A 16,077-nucleotide genomic window follows, 5' to 3' on the forward strand; every position below is an offset into this window, starting at 1 on the left:
CGTTTATTTTTTATTTTTTCTAAATTAAGCAGTCATTTATGTACACAATATTAAGGACAACATGGAGACCAAAAGTAACTGACCTAGTAGCAAATCAATGGTTGACACCATATGGAGGCTTTTTTTTTACATCACACAGTCTTTTTATATGCAGACTTAATGCACTTTAGTTTTCTCCACATCCCATTTAGGAAAGTCAAAATCTGATAAAATCACATAGCTTCCTATTGACACATTAAGAGTTTCAGATTACTTTTGTTTTTTATTGTTTTATACAGTCTAGTTAATATTCTCCCCATTATTTTTGTGCCAAAGAGAGAAACAAATTAGTTAGAATAAAAAAGGATTATTTTAATGTCTTCACTCCTGTCATTTGTGCATGCAGCAATAATATGGTATGAAAATCCTTTTAACTCAAGGACTCCTGTTCAGCTGGATTTTTCGTTCCTGTCTCATGGAAAGAGTCAAGTCAACAACAGTACCTCTACAATTAAGCAACAGTTCAGAGACGGTAATAAAAATAAAAACATAAAATAACATATTGATACTAGAAAAAACAGAATGTTTTAGGTTACACAAACATAAAATAACATATTGATACTAGAAAAAACAGAATGTTTTAGGTTACACCTTCTTAAAGTGCCTCTTTTAGTTGGCTCCTCTGCACATCCCTTTTTGAATCAACTTCTTCCATTTGTGTCTTCCTCCATCAACTGCATATTCTGCTGATAAAACACTCGTACTTTATGTTGCTCTAGAAATAAAGTTTGATTGATTGATGATTTTATTTAAAAACGAACATTTACACATCACATTATTTTTAGTGCTACATTTATCATATTTAGTCATATTATTTATCACCCGTTGTGCAGTTTCTAGAAATGCGCGTTAAAGGAAGTTTATCCCTTACGCTTTCCGTCTGTTGTCATGGAGACTGTGACGCTATGCAGGATTATTCAGATTGGCTTTAGCTAGCTCTTGCTGTTGTGGCGGTTTGGGCGTTAATGTCTACAAAACATTAAGACTGGTGGCGTAAAGATAATGGCGGCGGCGTTAGATGCTCTCTGGGAAGACAGAGATGTTAGATTTGACATTACTGCCCAGTGAGTTAATCAACATTTGGGAATATTAACCGTAACATAGCTAGCAAGCTCACTTCGCTCCAGAACGCAGCTAGATATCTAATCCAAAATAGCTCCCATAATTAACTGTTTTTGGTTGGTTGTTGATTTATTTTCTTTAATGCTAGCTTTATATCAGTTACCTTTTTTCTGGGTTTCAGAGTTTCTGCATTGATCTCTTACACCTAAATAAATAACCTATGATCATCTTCCTGTGCTCAGACAGATGAAAACCCGTCCAGGAGAAGTGTTGATCGATTGTCTGGACTCAATTGAAGATACGAAAGGAAATAATGGAGAACGAGGTGACTTTGCCATTCCCGTGTACCATTAATGCGCAGTTGGTGTGATTTGAGTTATAGGATAAGGTCTGTCTCCCTATTTCAGGACGGCTCTTGGTGACAAACCTGAGGATCATTTGGCACTCTTCGGCTCTGCCAAGAGTCAACTTATGTGAGTAAAACTAAATGTCCGAACAGTAAATAATATTCCTGAATGTAGTGTGGGTTATTAGGAACTGATTTGACTCGAGAAGCTTTTCAAAAACATTTTTATCTACAATATCTCTATTTCTATTATTTTTATTAGCTGTTGGTTATAACACTATTATTAACATCACAACAAGGACTGCAAACTCTGTGAGTAACCTTATTTTTCACTTTGTAAAATTTTCATTTGATCCTGTGGATTGTCAGTAATTTTTACATCTAAATTTAATTTGGTTTCCTAGAAACTGAGGGGTCATACTGAAGCACTCTACATCTTAACAAAGTCCAACAACACAAGATTTGAGTTCATTTTTACCAACCTGGTTCTCGGAAGTCCTAGGCTCTTTACCTCAGTCATTGCTGTACACAGGTAAACAAAACTGAAGGAGGGTTATATTTTAAATTTAGTAGGTGCCTTATTAAGAGTTTGACATTTTATGTTTCGCTACAGGGCTTATGAGACCTCCAAGATGTACCGAGACCTGAAACTGCGAGCTGCTCTTATTCAAAACAAGCAGCTTCGACTCTTGCCTCAGGAGCAAGTATATGATAAAATCAACGGGGTTTGGAATCTCTCCAGTGATCAGGTACTGCTGTTGTTCAGAAAGAGAGCATAACTACAGTAAAAGTCAAATTTATATGTATCCAAGATTCTATGTATGTCACCATTTGAAATGAAAAATTTTGTGTAACATGAATATATTGTTTTGTAGGGTAACCTGGGAACCTTCTTTATCACCAATGTTCGGATTGTGTGGCATGCCAATATGAACGAGAGTTTCAACGTCAGCATTCCTTACTTACAGATTGTAAGTTTGGATTCTGATGTCTTGATTTTGCTTAGACCAAGGAGTTTGTTTCATGCACAAGAAAAACAGCTAATTTATAAATGTACTCTACAGTGGACGTCAGGACTTTTTTTCTTATTCTTTTTTAACTTTTTACAGGAATAATTGAGTGAGTCTCTGACATAAATATATGACCGGGTGAAAATCCAGGAGTATAGGATAGCACTGATAGATAGCTTAGAAGAAGAGTTGGGTGAAGCGTGCCATAGTCATCTGTGGGCTCGGATTACTTTGTATAATTTCAAGTTTTTGTTCCCATGGTTCAGCACACCTGAATCTAAATTATCTTATTCATGAACATGTCACAAAATGTAAACAAAATAGTTTTTTTTTCTTTCTTTGCAATCAGTTTTTTTTACAAACCTAACACTTATTCTATAGCAGAAAAATCAAATTTAAAAAGCAAATCCTTTTTCTGAAACTGTCCCCAACTATGTTAATTTGCTTAAACTTGACAGTGAAACATGGATTAGCATAAGCACTTTAAAAACACTGTCATGAAGCATAACATATCAGGTGAAGTGTATGGTTATTGAGTGGACATGGCAAAAAGATTCTGTGCTGCACAAATGACCCTATTTAACTAATAATTTTCTGTTCTTTCCAAGTGGTCGATCAGAATAAGAGACTCAAAGTTTGGCCTGGCTCTGGTGATTGAAAGTTCCCGACAGGTGACGTTCTCATAATAAAGGTTTTCCTCTTCTTGCTTTTATGATATAATAATAACAGCGACCTTGCCGTTTCAGAGTGGAGGATATGTGCTTGGGTTTAAAATCGATCCGGTGGAGAAGCTGCAAGATGCTCTCAAAGAAATCAACTCTTTGCATAAAGTTTACTCTACAAACCCAATCTTTGGAGTGGATTATGAAATGGAGGAAAAGGTGGGCGAACATAGACATCATTTTTAACAACAACAGCCTTAAACATATTGCTATGGCAGCAATGACATGGTTTACCTCCAAGCATATTTGTATGTCAGAATGATTCTAGTCTAGAGTCTTTAAGTCTATCATTAAGTCTAGAAATAAATCCCAAAGGGATAATGTGGTAAGACTTGAAAACGTAATGATAACAGTGCTGGCAGAGTCACTCAGAGAGTTGCAGCTGTAGATGCAGTGAAAAGCGGCCACACTTTTCAGGTTTTATTTGTGAAGCTTTTGAAAAGGTGCTTAGTTACCAATAAACTTCACAATTACTCACTACTTTAATTCTTTAAAATTCTAATAAGATACTTTAAAAGTTTGAGAGGCATTCAGAGTTTTGCAAGGTATGCTGGAGATATCCTCTAACATTTCTCATTGTGCCGTTTTCAGCCCCAGCCGCTGGAAGAACTGACTGTGGAACAGCTTCCTGATGATGTGGAAATTGAGCCTGATGAACAGACCGATGCGTTCACTGTGAGTGAGCCTGCTGCTGGCCTTCGCCACACTCGTCACTCCTCTGGGAGTCTAAAGCCTGTCAGACTCTCAGAATAACTACGAGCTAATGCATGACAAACCAACAAGAGTTCACGTTGCTTAGTGCTTCTGTCTGTGTTGCTCACCAGCAACAATGACCTTACCTTAACAACTAGAATACACTGCTGATTGCACTATCTTTAATAACCTCTGTATGTGTTTTTTTTTTTTCAGGCCTACTTTGCTGATGGGCATAAGGTAAATATATTCATGAAATAAACTCAAGTTTTCAGCTCATTTTAAAAATTGCGAGAACCTGATATCTTTGTTGTTGTACTACAGCAACAAGACCGTGAAGCAGTTTTCTCTGATGAGCTTGGCCTCGCCATTGAGAAGCTTAAGGACGGCTTTACACTCCAGGGGCTGTGGGAAGTCATAGGCTAAAACAACATGAAACATCTGTGATTTCCATGTACAGACAAGAGTGCATTTATTTATTATTTATAGGCCAAGATTAAAGTTGCATAGATCATTTAAGGTACCACATTTCATATCTGTTAAAAAAAAAAATAATAAATTGAATTGTTTGCTTTTTTGTTTGTTTTGCTTTTTTTGTAGTTTTGAAATGCTGTGAACACAGGGTTTCCATGCAGCTTGAATAAATGTGGAATTTCTTTCTTGTTCCCTCCTTATGTCTTCTCTTTCTTCCTCAATTTCTTGTTTTCCTTCCTTCCTTGTTTCCCACCTCCCTATCGACCCTTCCTTCCTTTCTTATGGAAGAAAGGAAATAAGCTTCTATGTTTTGGCCATAACTAAAGTCTGCTCACTTCTGAAATGTCTGCCATAAAGTTGTATTAACATAAAAATGTTTAGCAACCCTATAAAAGCCTCTTAAGAATAAAATCTATTTAAGTAAACTGTGGGGTTGGAGGAGCATTTCTTAATGTCTAATTAAACATCCACAGACTGAATAGGTCTGTATGTGGCCTGATTACAAAGTTGTACAAACATTTAAAGAATGGAGGACAAGCTGTCACCTCCTGGTGTGGCTGCAGTTCTCTGACCTGGCTGCTGATTAGAGGACGTCCCTTTAAATGTCTCGCCAAATCTCACAAACTGAAGCTGGGCTGTTACTGCTATCAATGAACTCTGAGCCAACATGGGGATGCTTTCATTGTACCAAAAATACTTGACAGAAAATGTCAGCCACGTGATTTGAGATAATATACAACATTGAAATTAAACGTGATACGTTTTCCTCTTAAAACCGTCTTCCTCTCTAAAAGAAAGCCACAGTTAAATTTAAAAAGATTGTGATATTTCTGTGTGGCTGCTCAACAATGTAGAGGTGACGAGGCTCCACAGTTGTTAGGGGTTTTGTGACAGCTGTGTGAGAGCTCCACTTTGGCCAACCTGAATTCTTCATGGTTGGGCTGGTGGGCTATATTTAGGAGGGCACGGTTATATTGAAGCGCCTACAGACCTGTGCGCCTGTAGTTTGCTGTCTTCAACCTTCCTGTCTGAAGAGAATGGACGCCCAAGGGCTGAGAGAGGACCTCCGTCTGTTTCAGAGCACTCTGTTGCAGGATGGACTCAAAGAGCTGCTGAATGAGAATAAGCTGATTGACTGTGTCCTAAAGGTTGGGGACAGAAGCATCCCCAGCCACCGGCTCATCCTGGCAGCATGCAGCCCGTATTTCCGGGAGCTTTTCTTCTCTGTGGATGGCAAGGAAGAGGATAGGAAGGAGGTTGTTTTGGAGAACCTGGATCCTAACGTTATGGAGGTGATCGTGAATTACCTGTACTCGGCTGAGATCGACATCAACGACGACAACGTCCAGGACATCTTTACTGTTGCAAATCGCTTCCAGATCCCCTCAGTGTTCACAGTTTGCGTGAACTACCTACAGAAGAGTCTCACCAAGAAGAGCTGCCTTGCCATCTACAGGCTGGGACTGATGCTTAACTGTGCCAGGCTGGCCATGGCAGCAAGAGATTACATCGCCGATCGCTTCGAGACCATAGCCAAAGATGAGGATTTCTTAGATCTCGCCCCACCTGAGATCTTTGCCATCATTGGCGCTGATGCGTTGAATGTTGAAAAAGAAGAAGCCGTGTTTGAGGCTCTCATGAGGTGGATCAGAAAGGACAAAGAAAAGCGAGCAAAATCCTTGGATGAGGCTTTCGAGTACATTCGCTTCCGTCTACTTCCAGAGAAGTACTTCAAGGAAAAAGTGGAGAAGGATGAGCTGATCAAGGCCGACCCAGAGCTTCTCAAAAAGATCAAAGTCATAAAAGAAGCATTTGCAGGGAAGCTGCCCGAGAAGAAAAAGGGTTCAGGTGATGCTGAGGGAGACGAGGGGACGCTGCCAAGTTGCCTGAACAACAGTCGCAGGTATGGCATGCACGCTAAAGAAGTGATCGTTATGATTAACGACACTGCAGCTGTGGCCTACGACGGCCAAGAGAACGAGTGTTTTCTTGCTGCAATGTCTGAGCGAATTCCCCGAAACCATGTCAGCCTCGCAACAAAGAACAACAACTTGTACGTGCTAGGAGGACTGTTTGTAGACGAGGAGGATAAAGAGAACCCACTGCAGTGTTACTTCTACCAGGTAGAAAAGTGTTGTTTGATTAAAACAGCAGCGATAAAGTACTCCGTTTTTAAAACACGTCTATACTTTTCAGCTGGACAGCCTTGCTGCTGAATGGTTAGCCCTGCCACCAATGCCGTCCCCCAGGTGTCTCTTCGCAATGGGGGAATTCGAAAACCTAATATTTGCTGTGGCGGGAAAAGACTTGCAGTCCAACGAGTGCCACGACACCGTGTTGTGCTATGATACTGAGTAGGTTTGGCATGTTTAACATTTGAGTATAGTTTTAGCGAGAGCCATAAAGCAGTTCTGTGTCTTCTGTTTTCAGAAAAATGAAGTGGACAGAAACAAAGAAGCTGCCTGTGAAAATCCACGGCCACTGCGTGGTCTCCGAGAATGGCTTGGTGTTCTGCCTGGGAGGAAAAACCTATGAAAAGTAAGGTCACAGTGTTGACATTTTTTTTTCTTCCATTAAATTAAAACTTGACTTTCACTAACCTCAACCTGGACAATGTTTTGTCTCTTTGCCAAAAGTAAAGCAACCAATAAGATGTTTGCATACAACCACAAGAGGTCAGAGTGGAAGGAGGTTGCTTCCATGAAGACCCCTAGATCCATGTTTGGGGCAGTTATCCACAAGGGGAAGCTCATCGTTGCTGGGGGAGTCAATGAAGACGGACTGACGGCAGCGTGCGAAGCCTATGACTTTGGGACCAACAAGTAAGTGCTGGGTTTTAATTAAAAATATATTATTTATTATTTAAAACATTAAAGTTATTGCACTGTTGTCTATAAGTCTTCCTTCATGTTTCTTGAGATCAAAAAGGGTTTCTTTGGACTATAACTGTTTTTATCTAATATTCAGGTCAGTAATTCTTAGCTCCGTGTCAGACCACTTATTTAGTTTTAACCATTTAACTCTGACATATGAGTCATTCAGACAAATAAAAGCTTTCTAAAATCAGGAGATGAACTGAGGTCGACTACAGTGAACCAGTTGGGAACGCTCGCAAATGAAACCGGCTTCTAAGGCACTTTTTTAATAGCAGACTGACGCACTTTATGCAGATCAATATATGAAATTAGTAGACATACACAGTCTGTTGACTTAAGACTTGTCATACATCAGAAAACCACTTGAAAGATGATTCATCTCTGAGGTTCTGTCAGATTCTTGCTGGATTTTGTATCCCAAAAAGAAAACTCTCTTGTTTATTATTATATGAAGTGTAGTAAATACATTATTATAAAAGAATAATAATGTATTTACTAAAATATGTTATTTTAGTAAATAATATACCATAATTAAGAACATGTTAAAAAAAATAAACAAAGCAGGCAATGTCTGAATGAAAAACTTGACATGTCTTTGAAAGACCTGGATAACTATTCCTCAAAAACAGCTTTAAAGTTTATTAAACCTCAAAATAAAGCAAATATGACTGCATGTATGACTAAAAAACATGTTAAAATAAAATTAATAATGTTCAGATCAATGGGTAATCTTTTTTTCCCTTGTTTTTGATCATCTCTATAGAATATGTACAAAAATATTGCCATGTCTTTTTTGAGCTAGACATACCAAAACTGATTAAAATACACTCTCACTTCGAAAGACTTAACCAAATTTTACATAAAATATTTACAAAAAAAACGGAGGGGGCGGGGGGGGGATTTTTCATTTTCTTCAGTAGCTCAGAGATTGCCGTCAGCTGAACAAGCAATAGCACTTCCTACTGATTTGAGAAGGATATTCAATCAGAATTTTATGAAATAATAATCAATAAAATACCAGCGCTCAGAACTGTGTGTGTTTTGTTGGAGGTGGTCGCCTTTCACGGAGTTTCCCCAGGAGAGGAGTTCGATCAACCTGGTGAGCTGTAGAGGGCTGCTGTACGCCGTGGGAGGCTTTGCCATGGTGGAGAACGAGAACAAGGAGTGTGCACCGACTGAAGTCATTGACATTTGGCAGTAAGTTTGGGTTTCTCTTCTGCACATCAGTTCATTCTTTCCTTTTAAATACATCAGTAACTTCTTTTACTACCTGCATCAGGTACGAAGAGGACTCCAAACAGTGGAGCGGCATGATCAGAGAGATGCGTTACGCAGCTGGAGCCTCGTGTGTCTCCATGCGCCTGAATGCAGTCAGAATGCCCAAACTCTAACACGGGACCGTTGTGCTATTATTGTGTGTCGTGATCATTTTATTTACAAACTCCTAGCAGAAGATGGGTTTCGTAGTTTTAATAATCAGATAATTTTACTATCCATGCTGAATTTTTGTTTGATTAAAATGTTGAAATATTTTCTCATGTTATGCAGTTAGGGAACTTGTTCTTATTGTTGTGAAAGCTTTTATCAATTTTTTATATATGTATTAAAAAACAACATAGAACATAGCTTAAATAAACAGATTTAAGTTTAACACTTATTGAAATAAAGTTTATATATTTGAGACAAATCTCTGAGTTTCCTGACTGATTTTAAAATCAAACCTTTCAAGCTGCTTTTCTACGTAAAAATTAATGGGTTTTTTATGAGTTGGGTTTCAACATATTTGTTAAAATTATCATTATGTTGAGCATGGTGGTGACACAGGGGGCATGACCCGTGTATGGAGACCTCCGGTCCTCGACATGGTCGCCACAGGTTCGAGTCCCAGCCTGTTGACTTTTGCCGCGCGTCTGTTACCTCTCTTACATCCCTCTTTCCAATAAATCTACTATAAAATAAAAGCCACTAGAGTCATGACTACGCTGTGATAGTATAATATGAGAAAGCTAATCGGTGAAATAAAAATTGAGCTCTTCCACTGTACGCTCATCCAGGTGGGGTGACTTCTGCAAGTCACCCCAGCTATCTGCTGGGATAGAAAACGTTTTAAGCTATTGCCATATAAATAAACTGAATAGATTTTAATTTAAATTAATTATTGTAAAATTTTACAAAAATAAAACCCCACTATGTATAACAAATTATTACTATTTTAAAGCCAAAAACACCATGAAGATAAATTCATGTTATAAACCTTCACCCATCCAATAAACACTAGGTATCACTTCCCATTTTATTTTTTTAGAGTTAATAATACAAAAGCACATAATTCACTGTCACTCAACATGAATGAGGTAGATTCATGCCAGCTAGACACATTTACTTAAAATCTGCTCCGACCTTTACAAAAGCTGTTGTTAAGTGTCACTGTCACATAAATAAGGCTTCAGGAAGAAATTTATCCCAAGATTTTCTTTCTGAGATACCTCTTCCATGCATGGGGTGTAGAAAGCTCCATGGAGTTCCATTCAAAGTGAGGAATCTGGGAGGGAAAAAGCACACAAGCACACACTTTCATGTTTGTAGGACGATCATTTCTAAACCGCACTGGCTAATGTTCTTACCTGAACAACACGATATCCCAGAATCTCAAGGTGTCTCTTTCTCATTAAGGCTTCACCTTTCATATGATGAGTGTTTTTGCAGAAAAACTTGGAATCCATGAAGTCAATAGCGACGCTATGAAAAAAAAACAAAAAAACTAAATGAATCGGTGGCTTTATCTCATTTTTAATAGTTTTTTTCAGGCTGTATTCTGTGGGTAATCTTTAGAAAATGAAGTAAACGTCCAGTCATTACAACACCAAAATACAGAGCTTTTGAAAAAGTTACAGCCATATACTTTAATGTATTTTATTTGGAATTTATGTGACATGTCAACACAATTGTGAAATGGAAGAAAAATGATTCATTGTTTTCATTTTTTTCAACAAATACGTGAGATATGCCTTTGTCTTTAGCCCCCTTTTATTCTGACATCACCAAATAAAATTTAGAGTAAGCATTTGCCTTCAGAGTTCATCTGTGTGTAATTTAATCACAGACCAAATCCAGCTGTTCTGTGAAGACCTTTACGATAAAATTAGAAAATATAATGACAGGTTAGGGGGAACGCAGCGGAGACGTTTAAAGCAGTCCTTCTGTTCATGGAAGCTTCTGCTTCAGTCGTTTAGTGTCAATATTGTTGCAAATGAAGGCTTTGGTGTATATTTTGTTTTTATTTGTTATGACAAAGTACAAAAACACACCAAATGCACACAAAGTGTGTATCCTCACCGATGAGCTCCTGCTGGAAGCTCATCTCGGGCGTTTTCCAGTGAATTTGAGTCCCACAGAACCTTTCCTCTCTCCGAGATCTGCAACGTGCTCGTCCCAGAGTAAGGCAACGGCTTCAAGTGTTTGTCTAGTTTACATTCGAAATCTGAAATGACAAAGAATAAAATTCACACACCCCAGAATAAAAGCAAACCTCTCACCCCTTCAAGAACCGTTGTCACACAAACAGACTTCAATTTACACATCAATCTCGCTTCCAACGCTCACAAAGCGCTAATACTGGATAATATCCCACTACAATACTTCAGTTTGTAGTACGAAAAAGTTTGAGGGGTAGGAATATTGTATGTGCTGCTTTTCTGTTTATCGGTGAGGGGGAATAAGGACGATATTGCTGCTATACTCACCTATGGTGTAGAAATACGGTGTGACGACGGCTGCTCGGACAAAGTTAATTCCACCAAGAACCTCGCCCAACATTGTGTGGATCTGCTGCTGCACTGGACTGACAGAGCCATTCACTAAAACACATTTACACAGGAAATGCTTAATATATTTCAAAAGGAAACAGGAAAACAGGCATAGATCGCTCACCTTTCTTTTGCAGATGCTGGCAGTAGCGCTCGTGAAACCACGGCACCTGAAACTCCGGACATTCCAGACACACAGCCCGATTGAGCTCCATGAGGCGCTGTTTCGTCCTCATCTTGAGGGAATCATGCAGGCCTGTAGGAACATAAACACTTCATTTCACCCCGCTGGACAAAGACTTTACTTACTTTTCATGCTGGACATGCGGAAGGGGGCCTCTGATCGTACTTTCCAGCTGGCAGTCCAGTTTTCCAAGAAAATCAATGCTGAAGATTTCTCTGATTAGTTCTTCAGGAAAATGGTCAGCCAGAGCCAAGCAATATGCCAGGAGGACAAGCAGATGAGGGTCAAAGCAGCCTAAAACAACATAAGTAAAATATTATGAGTGTATATAGAGTTAGAATCAAAGAGTAGAAATCGGTGCTGGGACATTTTACTTACTAATGTGAGGAGTGAAGCGCTTAATACAAGCATCATAAAGCTCATCTGCGTGAGCAGGCTCATAATTCAGGACAGAAAACGGTAGAAGAGTGGGGTATGTGGCTGAGAAGTGAATCTTATTGAGAAAAGAAAAAGATATATTAGGGCTGGAACAATCAGATGAATCAATTATTGGAATAACTGTCAACTAATTACGTAATCAACTAATAGTTAACTGGAATATATAGACTCAAAAAAAAGGCCATTTGCTGAAAGAACAACATAGTCAGAGCAGTATGTAAGCCATACTGTACAAAAAATACATGCATTTTGAATTTAGGATAAAAAAAAGAAATTGTTCTTTAAGTATGTTTTACAAATGACCTAGTGTGTTTATTTTCTTATTTAAAAAAATTTATTTAATTATTTCTTTATTTGCATATTTTAATGCATTTCTTATATTGCATAAAAAAATAGGCTTAAGTGGTTAAATAAAAAACCTGCAAAATGTCCCAATTTTTTTTTTTTCCATGCGATGAACTGACTAATTGATACAATAATCTATCAGTAAAATAACTGTTAGTTCCAGGCCTAATTAATGCAGACACTAGTAATTCAGGATTAAATGTTAGGCTGTGTCCTCCGGTACCTCGTCAATGTGTTCTATGGCCACACTGGCGATTCTCTCCATCAGAGGAGGATTAAGTCGATTGGTTCTGGTCAGGAAGAAGGCCAAGTCAGCAATGTTGCTCGGGTTGATCTGATCGATCATCCGGTTCAGCGTGACGAACGTCTCTTCCAGCAGCATCTCCTCGAACCACTCTCCTGGGGCGAACTTGATCTCGTCCAGCACCAGGTCCAGCTGGTCGGCCGTCTGCAGCCTCTCGCGGCCGCATTGGCTCAGCCGCTGCAGCAGGCGGACGTACTTGCTGTGGGTGTTGTGTCGGTACGACGGATCAGTCCGTATCCACTTGGCAACGGCAAAGGAGATGGTGTTGAGCTCGCTGAGGTTGCACTGCGCTATCACGTTGTTCACGTGCTGGGCCACGCCCTCGTCGAGCCGTGGGCTGGGCAGCATGGCGAGCACCCTGGTCAGCATGGTCACCTCAAAGGGGTAGAAGCTACGCTGCAAAAAGCTGCGACAGAAAAACGCCTGTCAGCGCACTTCTGAAACTGGAATGCTTAAAAGTAAGTCAATAAACACTAACCTGACCAAAATGGTTCTGAGGGCAGCAAAGAGTTCTGGGTTCTGATAATGCAACAGGAACAGGGCCTGGGTGATCCGGGCCACCTCCACTGATCTGTAGACATGGAGCTTCTTCTGGATCACTGATGTAATTCTGGGAAATAATACAGAAACGATAAAAAAAATAAAAAAAATACCATTAATCAAAAAAGGACATTAATTCATTCATATGTTTAATTAGGAAACGGGTTATTTAGGAAGAATTGATGGGGAGAGCAGCTTCCATGGAGGATTTCTGGAGGATACAGAGATCTCAATAAAGAATCTCAGGTTGTAATAAAAGAAAAGAATTTCTATGAGTTTTTCAGAGTAAACGATTAAGTAATGACTGTCTCCCTTCTCATTCTGAATATCTTAATTAAAAAATATATACTCTTAAGTAATGCAAAATCAAAATACATATTTAAAATGTGAAACCATCACAAATATTGCTGCTGCTGATGGAGCAAAGGGAAAAGAAAAAAACAAACATTCAGATATTCTGCTTCCAGGCGTGGAATCAGCTCTAAAACACGCTGCATCTAGAAAAACTTGTTTCATCAAAGGAGTTTAAACAAATGTTAAACATGCTGAGAAGTCACACAAACAAGGCAAGGCCACTGATTTTGCTGTTTTTTTTTTTTGAGGAAATAAACTCACTTGTTCAGTAAACTAAGGTTTCTGCTCTGACTCTCCTCCAGGGCTTCAACGACGGCCAAAGCTTGCTGAGCGCTGAACTCATCTGCCAGCAGGAAGGTGGTGTTCTCCAACCTGAGAGGAAGTACACAACATAGTGTAGCAAAAACATCAAACAGGATGAATGGATAACTTCCACTCAGCATTACCAACCTTTCTCTGATCTCTGCGCTGCTAATTGGTGCCAGAGTGGCAAAAAGTTTAGAGAAGGTGTAAGGGTCTGTGCTTGTGTCGATCAGCTCAATCAGCCTTTCTTTAGCTGCCAGCCTGAAGTAACAGTTGTTGAACTGAAGGGACTGATATAGACCTAAGATGATGCTGAGGTTCTCAGCGTCCAGTCTAGCAATGTTGCGCAAGAAAATCTCATTGCACTTCTCCAACAGGGGTCGGTGAGTGTACTTGACGCTGCGTAGAAACTGCACCATCCTTCTTGGAGTGTTGTAATTCAGGGGATTGTTTGTGTCCAGCAGACATTCAGCCCTGCTGATTAGAGCGTCCCGCAGCCGCGCGGACACGAGGCTCGACACGCTGACCATCAGAGCCGCCAGGACCCTGGAGAGACGAATGTCACCAAGTGTGCGCAACATGAGATTGCTCGAGCAATTGTGTCTCGAAAAAGCATCCATACATCCTTACATTTTCCATGTCCTGTCGTGTTGCAAACACAAATGTTAACTTATTATATTGGGATTTTAAGCAAGAGGCAAACACAAAGTTAGTGGATAGTTGTGAAGTGAGAAAAAAAATACATCTAGGTTTAATTTTCTCCTTTACAAATAAAAACCTGAAAAGTGTTGCATGATTTTGTCTTAAATCTCCCTTACTTGTTTTTTTCCCCTCGTTAAATATGAAGTAAATGAACACCAACACCATGACTGACCTGGCATTGTCTATGGATGATAACCTCTGGTCCAAAATGTTGGTGATGTGACCCATCAGAGGACTGCTATGGAGGCCCTGATCATGTAAAATCACTGCAAACTTCGACAGAGATGACATAGGAAGTCTACAGAAAAAAACACAATGTGTTACAAACAAACGGCAAAGTAACCGAATGTTTAAGGTTTCAGTGACTTTCATTTGATTTAAATGCTTGTGCTGAATTTAATAACTCTGAATTTGCTCTTTTTGGGGGGTGGTGGCTATGACAACCAGTTTCACATTCCACTTGGGAGCCATCTGTGTATTTTATTGACAGCTTTATCTAATCAGCTTTGTAACTCAAAAGAAACCAATATAAATGTATTTAAAATATACCCGTCTACTCTTCGCCAAGCTTCTGAAACCATCTGTTGCACAAGGCTGTCATGTGGTTCCACACTCAACCTGCAAAAGAGAGAGCAGTAGGTAATATTGTAATACTGGAATTTCAATGAATAGTCATTAAGCAAAGAGTCTATATACCTGAGGAACACATAAAGCATGTCGACCAGTGTTAAGTCATCCATCAGAGAAATTTTATTCTCCGCCAAAACCCGGAGGGTCAGGAACTGCGGGTGGCACTTGATGAGGTGGACAGTCCTGAGCAGTTCAGGTCTCTCCTTCTGGAAATCCCACAGCATCCTCACAGCACAGCTCACATGTTCCACAGTCAGCTTGGTTCTGTTCTTCCCCACCACATCAAGCACCTGGTCGTCAGCGGAGCAAATCTGCAGCCCCTCCAGGACATGGTCTCTACTCCCCACACCGTGATGGAGGAGTCTTCTGAGGCAGGGCCTCACACACTGCAGTCTGAACATGGTTACACACCTGGGTGTGTGCTAGGTCTGCGCTGAGGTCTTCATTGCAGTGCAGCGGAGAGGAGGCAAGTTCAGCCGATCACAAAACGGCGCATGAGTGGTGAGATGATGTTCCTTCAGAGACCTGTCTTGTATAATAAAGCAAAGGAAAAAGGCAGGAAATACATTGAAAGTTGCAAGGTTTATTGTTCATTTTGATTATTTTGGCTAACAACTACGTGGAACTCAAAATTCAGTTTCTCAGAGCATTAAAATATTACCCAACACCATACTAGGGATTTTAAGAAGCTGGCTGTTTTCATAGTTTTGTATCAATGCATATTAATGGATTTGTGTCCAAAATATGCTTAACTTTATTGAACAAGTACATAACAAATGTAGCTTAACTGAGTACGTGTTTAAGATGGGGTTCAGGTCTTAGTTTATCAATTAAATTAGACACACAGAATAATTTATTACATGTTTCAATTGCAATACATAAACAGTGCTAGATCAGTCATTTTCATACTTGCTAAAAATGAACTTAGTTTTGCTTAAGGTCAATGACTAATTGTTACATGCAAATACTTACACAGTTCAGTCGGACATGCTCATCGTATCTGTCAGAAGAGTTGAATAAACAGTTCCTTTAAGTCAGAAAACACGAGTTTAAATTCAGATTACAGACCGGATCCTCACGTGGGTACACGTACATCGCCTTAAATAACCTCCATATTTGCATAAGTGTAATTTATCTTTTGCTTTTCTAGATTTATAGAAAAAAAACGGCATTATCTTTGTGACATAAATGAAACAGTCATTAAAATGCCTCAAAGTCAAAATTACATAGCATGTGTTGAGAAGTTTTA

General features: G+C 39.4%; 3 protein-coding genes across 5 annotated transcripts; 2 read left to right on the forward strand and 1 right to left on the reverse strand.

Annotated features, from left to right (window-relative positions):
* Nucleotides 1-915: 915 nt before the first annotated feature.
* Nucleotides 916-4,542, forward strand: bbs5 (Bardet-Biedl syndrome 5). Its single transcript, XM_008399833.3, has 12 exons — nucleotides 916-1,103; nucleotides 1,344-1,426; nucleotides 1,509-1,574; nucleotides 1,710-1,759; nucleotides 1,852-1,979; nucleotides 2,061-2,196; nucleotides 2,323-2,418; nucleotides 3,066-3,128; nucleotides 3,204-3,338; nucleotides 3,771-3,854; nucleotides 4,089-4,112; nucleotides 4,197-4,542. Exons 1-12 carry the CDS (start codon nucleotides 1,042-1,044, stop codon nucleotides 4,296-4,298), a joined length of 1,029 nt encoding a protein of 342 aa, XP_008398055.1. The 5' UTR covers nucleotides 916-1,041; the 3' UTR covers nucleotides 4,299-4,542.
* Nucleotides 4,543-5,203: 661 nt separating this feature from the next.
* On the forward strand, nucleotides 5,204-8,907 carry klhl41a (kelch-like family member 41a). Its single transcript, XM_008399819.3, has 6 exons — nucleotides 5,204-6,469; nucleotides 6,543-6,700; nucleotides 6,777-6,884; nucleotides 6,983-7,168; nucleotides 8,273-8,419; nucleotides 8,502-8,907. Exons 1-6 carry the CDS (start codon nucleotides 5,384-5,386, stop codon nucleotides 8,611-8,613), a joined length of 1,797 nt encoding a protein of 598 aa, XP_008398041.1. The 5' UTR covers nucleotides 5,204-5,383; the 3' UTR covers nucleotides 8,614-8,907.
* Nucleotides 8,908-9,496: 589 nt separating this feature from the next.
* fastkd1 (FAST kinase domains 1) lies at nucleotides 9,497-16,060 on the reverse strand. Of its 3 annotated transcripts, none has more exons than XM_008399724.3 (15): nucleotides 15,801-16,060; nucleotides 14,895-15,353; nucleotides 14,748-14,816; nucleotides 14,371-14,496; nucleotides 13,644-14,042; nucleotides 13,455-13,565; nucleotides 12,778-12,909; nucleotides 12,219-12,705; nucleotides 11,591-11,705; nucleotides 11,378-11,506; nucleotides 11,153-11,284; nucleotides 10,966-11,079; nucleotides 10,559-10,703; nucleotides 9,847-9,961; nucleotides 9,497-9,764 (listed from the first exon to the last, which is right to left on the reverse strand). In XM_008399724.3, exons 2-15 carry the CDS (start codon nucleotides 15,227-15,229, stop codon nucleotides 9,681-9,683), a joined length of 2,493 nt encoding a protein of 830 aa, XP_008397946.1. In that variant the 5' UTR covers nucleotides 15,230-15,353; nucleotides 15,801-16,060; the 3' UTR covers nucleotides 9,497-9,680. The 3 variants fall into 3 exon arrangements, with proteins under 3 accessions (XP_008397946.1, XP_008397941.1, XP_008397989.1); XM_008399719.3 differs by having other exon boundaries at nucleotides 14,895-15,357; XM_008399767.3 differs by lacking the exon at nucleotides 13,644-14,042 and having other exon boundaries at nucleotides 14,895-15,357.
* Nucleotides 16,061-16,077: the final 17 nt, after the last annotated feature.

Source organism: Poecilia reticulata, chromosome 2, assembly GCF_904066995.2.
Source record: "Poecilia reticulata chromosome 2, P_reticulata-male-v2, whole genome shotgun sequence".
Lineage (NCBI taxonomy): Eukaryota > Metazoa > Chordata > Actinopteri > Cyprinodontiformes > Poeciliidae > Poecilia > Poecilia reticulata.

What these genes read in the sequence shown, in the direction of transcription:
- bbs5 (XM_008399833.3), top strand. Translation starts at nt 1,042, where the DNA reads ATGGCGGCGGCGTTAGATGCTCTCTGGGAAGACAGAGATGTTAGATTT. An exon ending in CAACAAGGACTGCAAACTCT is followed by an intron (nt 1,760 to 1,851) that starts GTGAGTAACCTT and finishes TTGGTTTCCTAG; the next exon opens with AAACTGAGGGGTCATACTGA. An exon ending in TGATTGAAAGTTCCCGACAG is followed by an intron (nt 3,129 to 3,203) that starts GTGACGTTCTCA and finishes TTGCCGTTTCAG; the next exon opens with AGTGGAGGATATGTGCTTGG.
- klhl41a (XM_008399819.3), top strand. Translation starts at nt 5,384, where the DNA reads ATGGACGCCCAAGGGCTGAGAGAGGACCTCCGTCTGTTTCAGAGCACT. An exon ending in GTGTTGTGCTATGATACTGA is followed by an intron (nt 6,701 to 6,776) that starts GTAGGTTTGGCA and finishes TTCTGTTTTCAG; the next exon opens with AAAAATGAAGTGGACAGAAA. An exon ending in GGAGGAAAAACCTATGAAAA is followed by an intron (nt 6,885 to 6,982) that starts GTAAGGTCACAG and finishes CTTTGCCAAAAG; the next exon opens with TAAAGCAACCAATAAGATGT.
- fastkd1 (XM_008399724.3), bottom strand. Translation starts at nt 15,229, where the DNA reads ATGTTCAGACTGCAGTGTGTGAGGCCCTGCCTCAGAAGACTCCTCCAT. An exon ending in ATGCTTTATGTGTTCCTCAG is followed by an intron (nt 14,817 to 14,894) that starts GTATATAGACTC and finishes TCTCTTTTGCAG; the next exon opens with GTTGAGTGTGGAACCACATG. An exon ending in CCATAGAACACATTGACGAG is followed by an intron (nt 11,706 to 12,218) that starts GTACCGGAGGAC and finishes TTTCTCAATAAG; the next exon opens with ATTCACTTCTCAGCCACATA.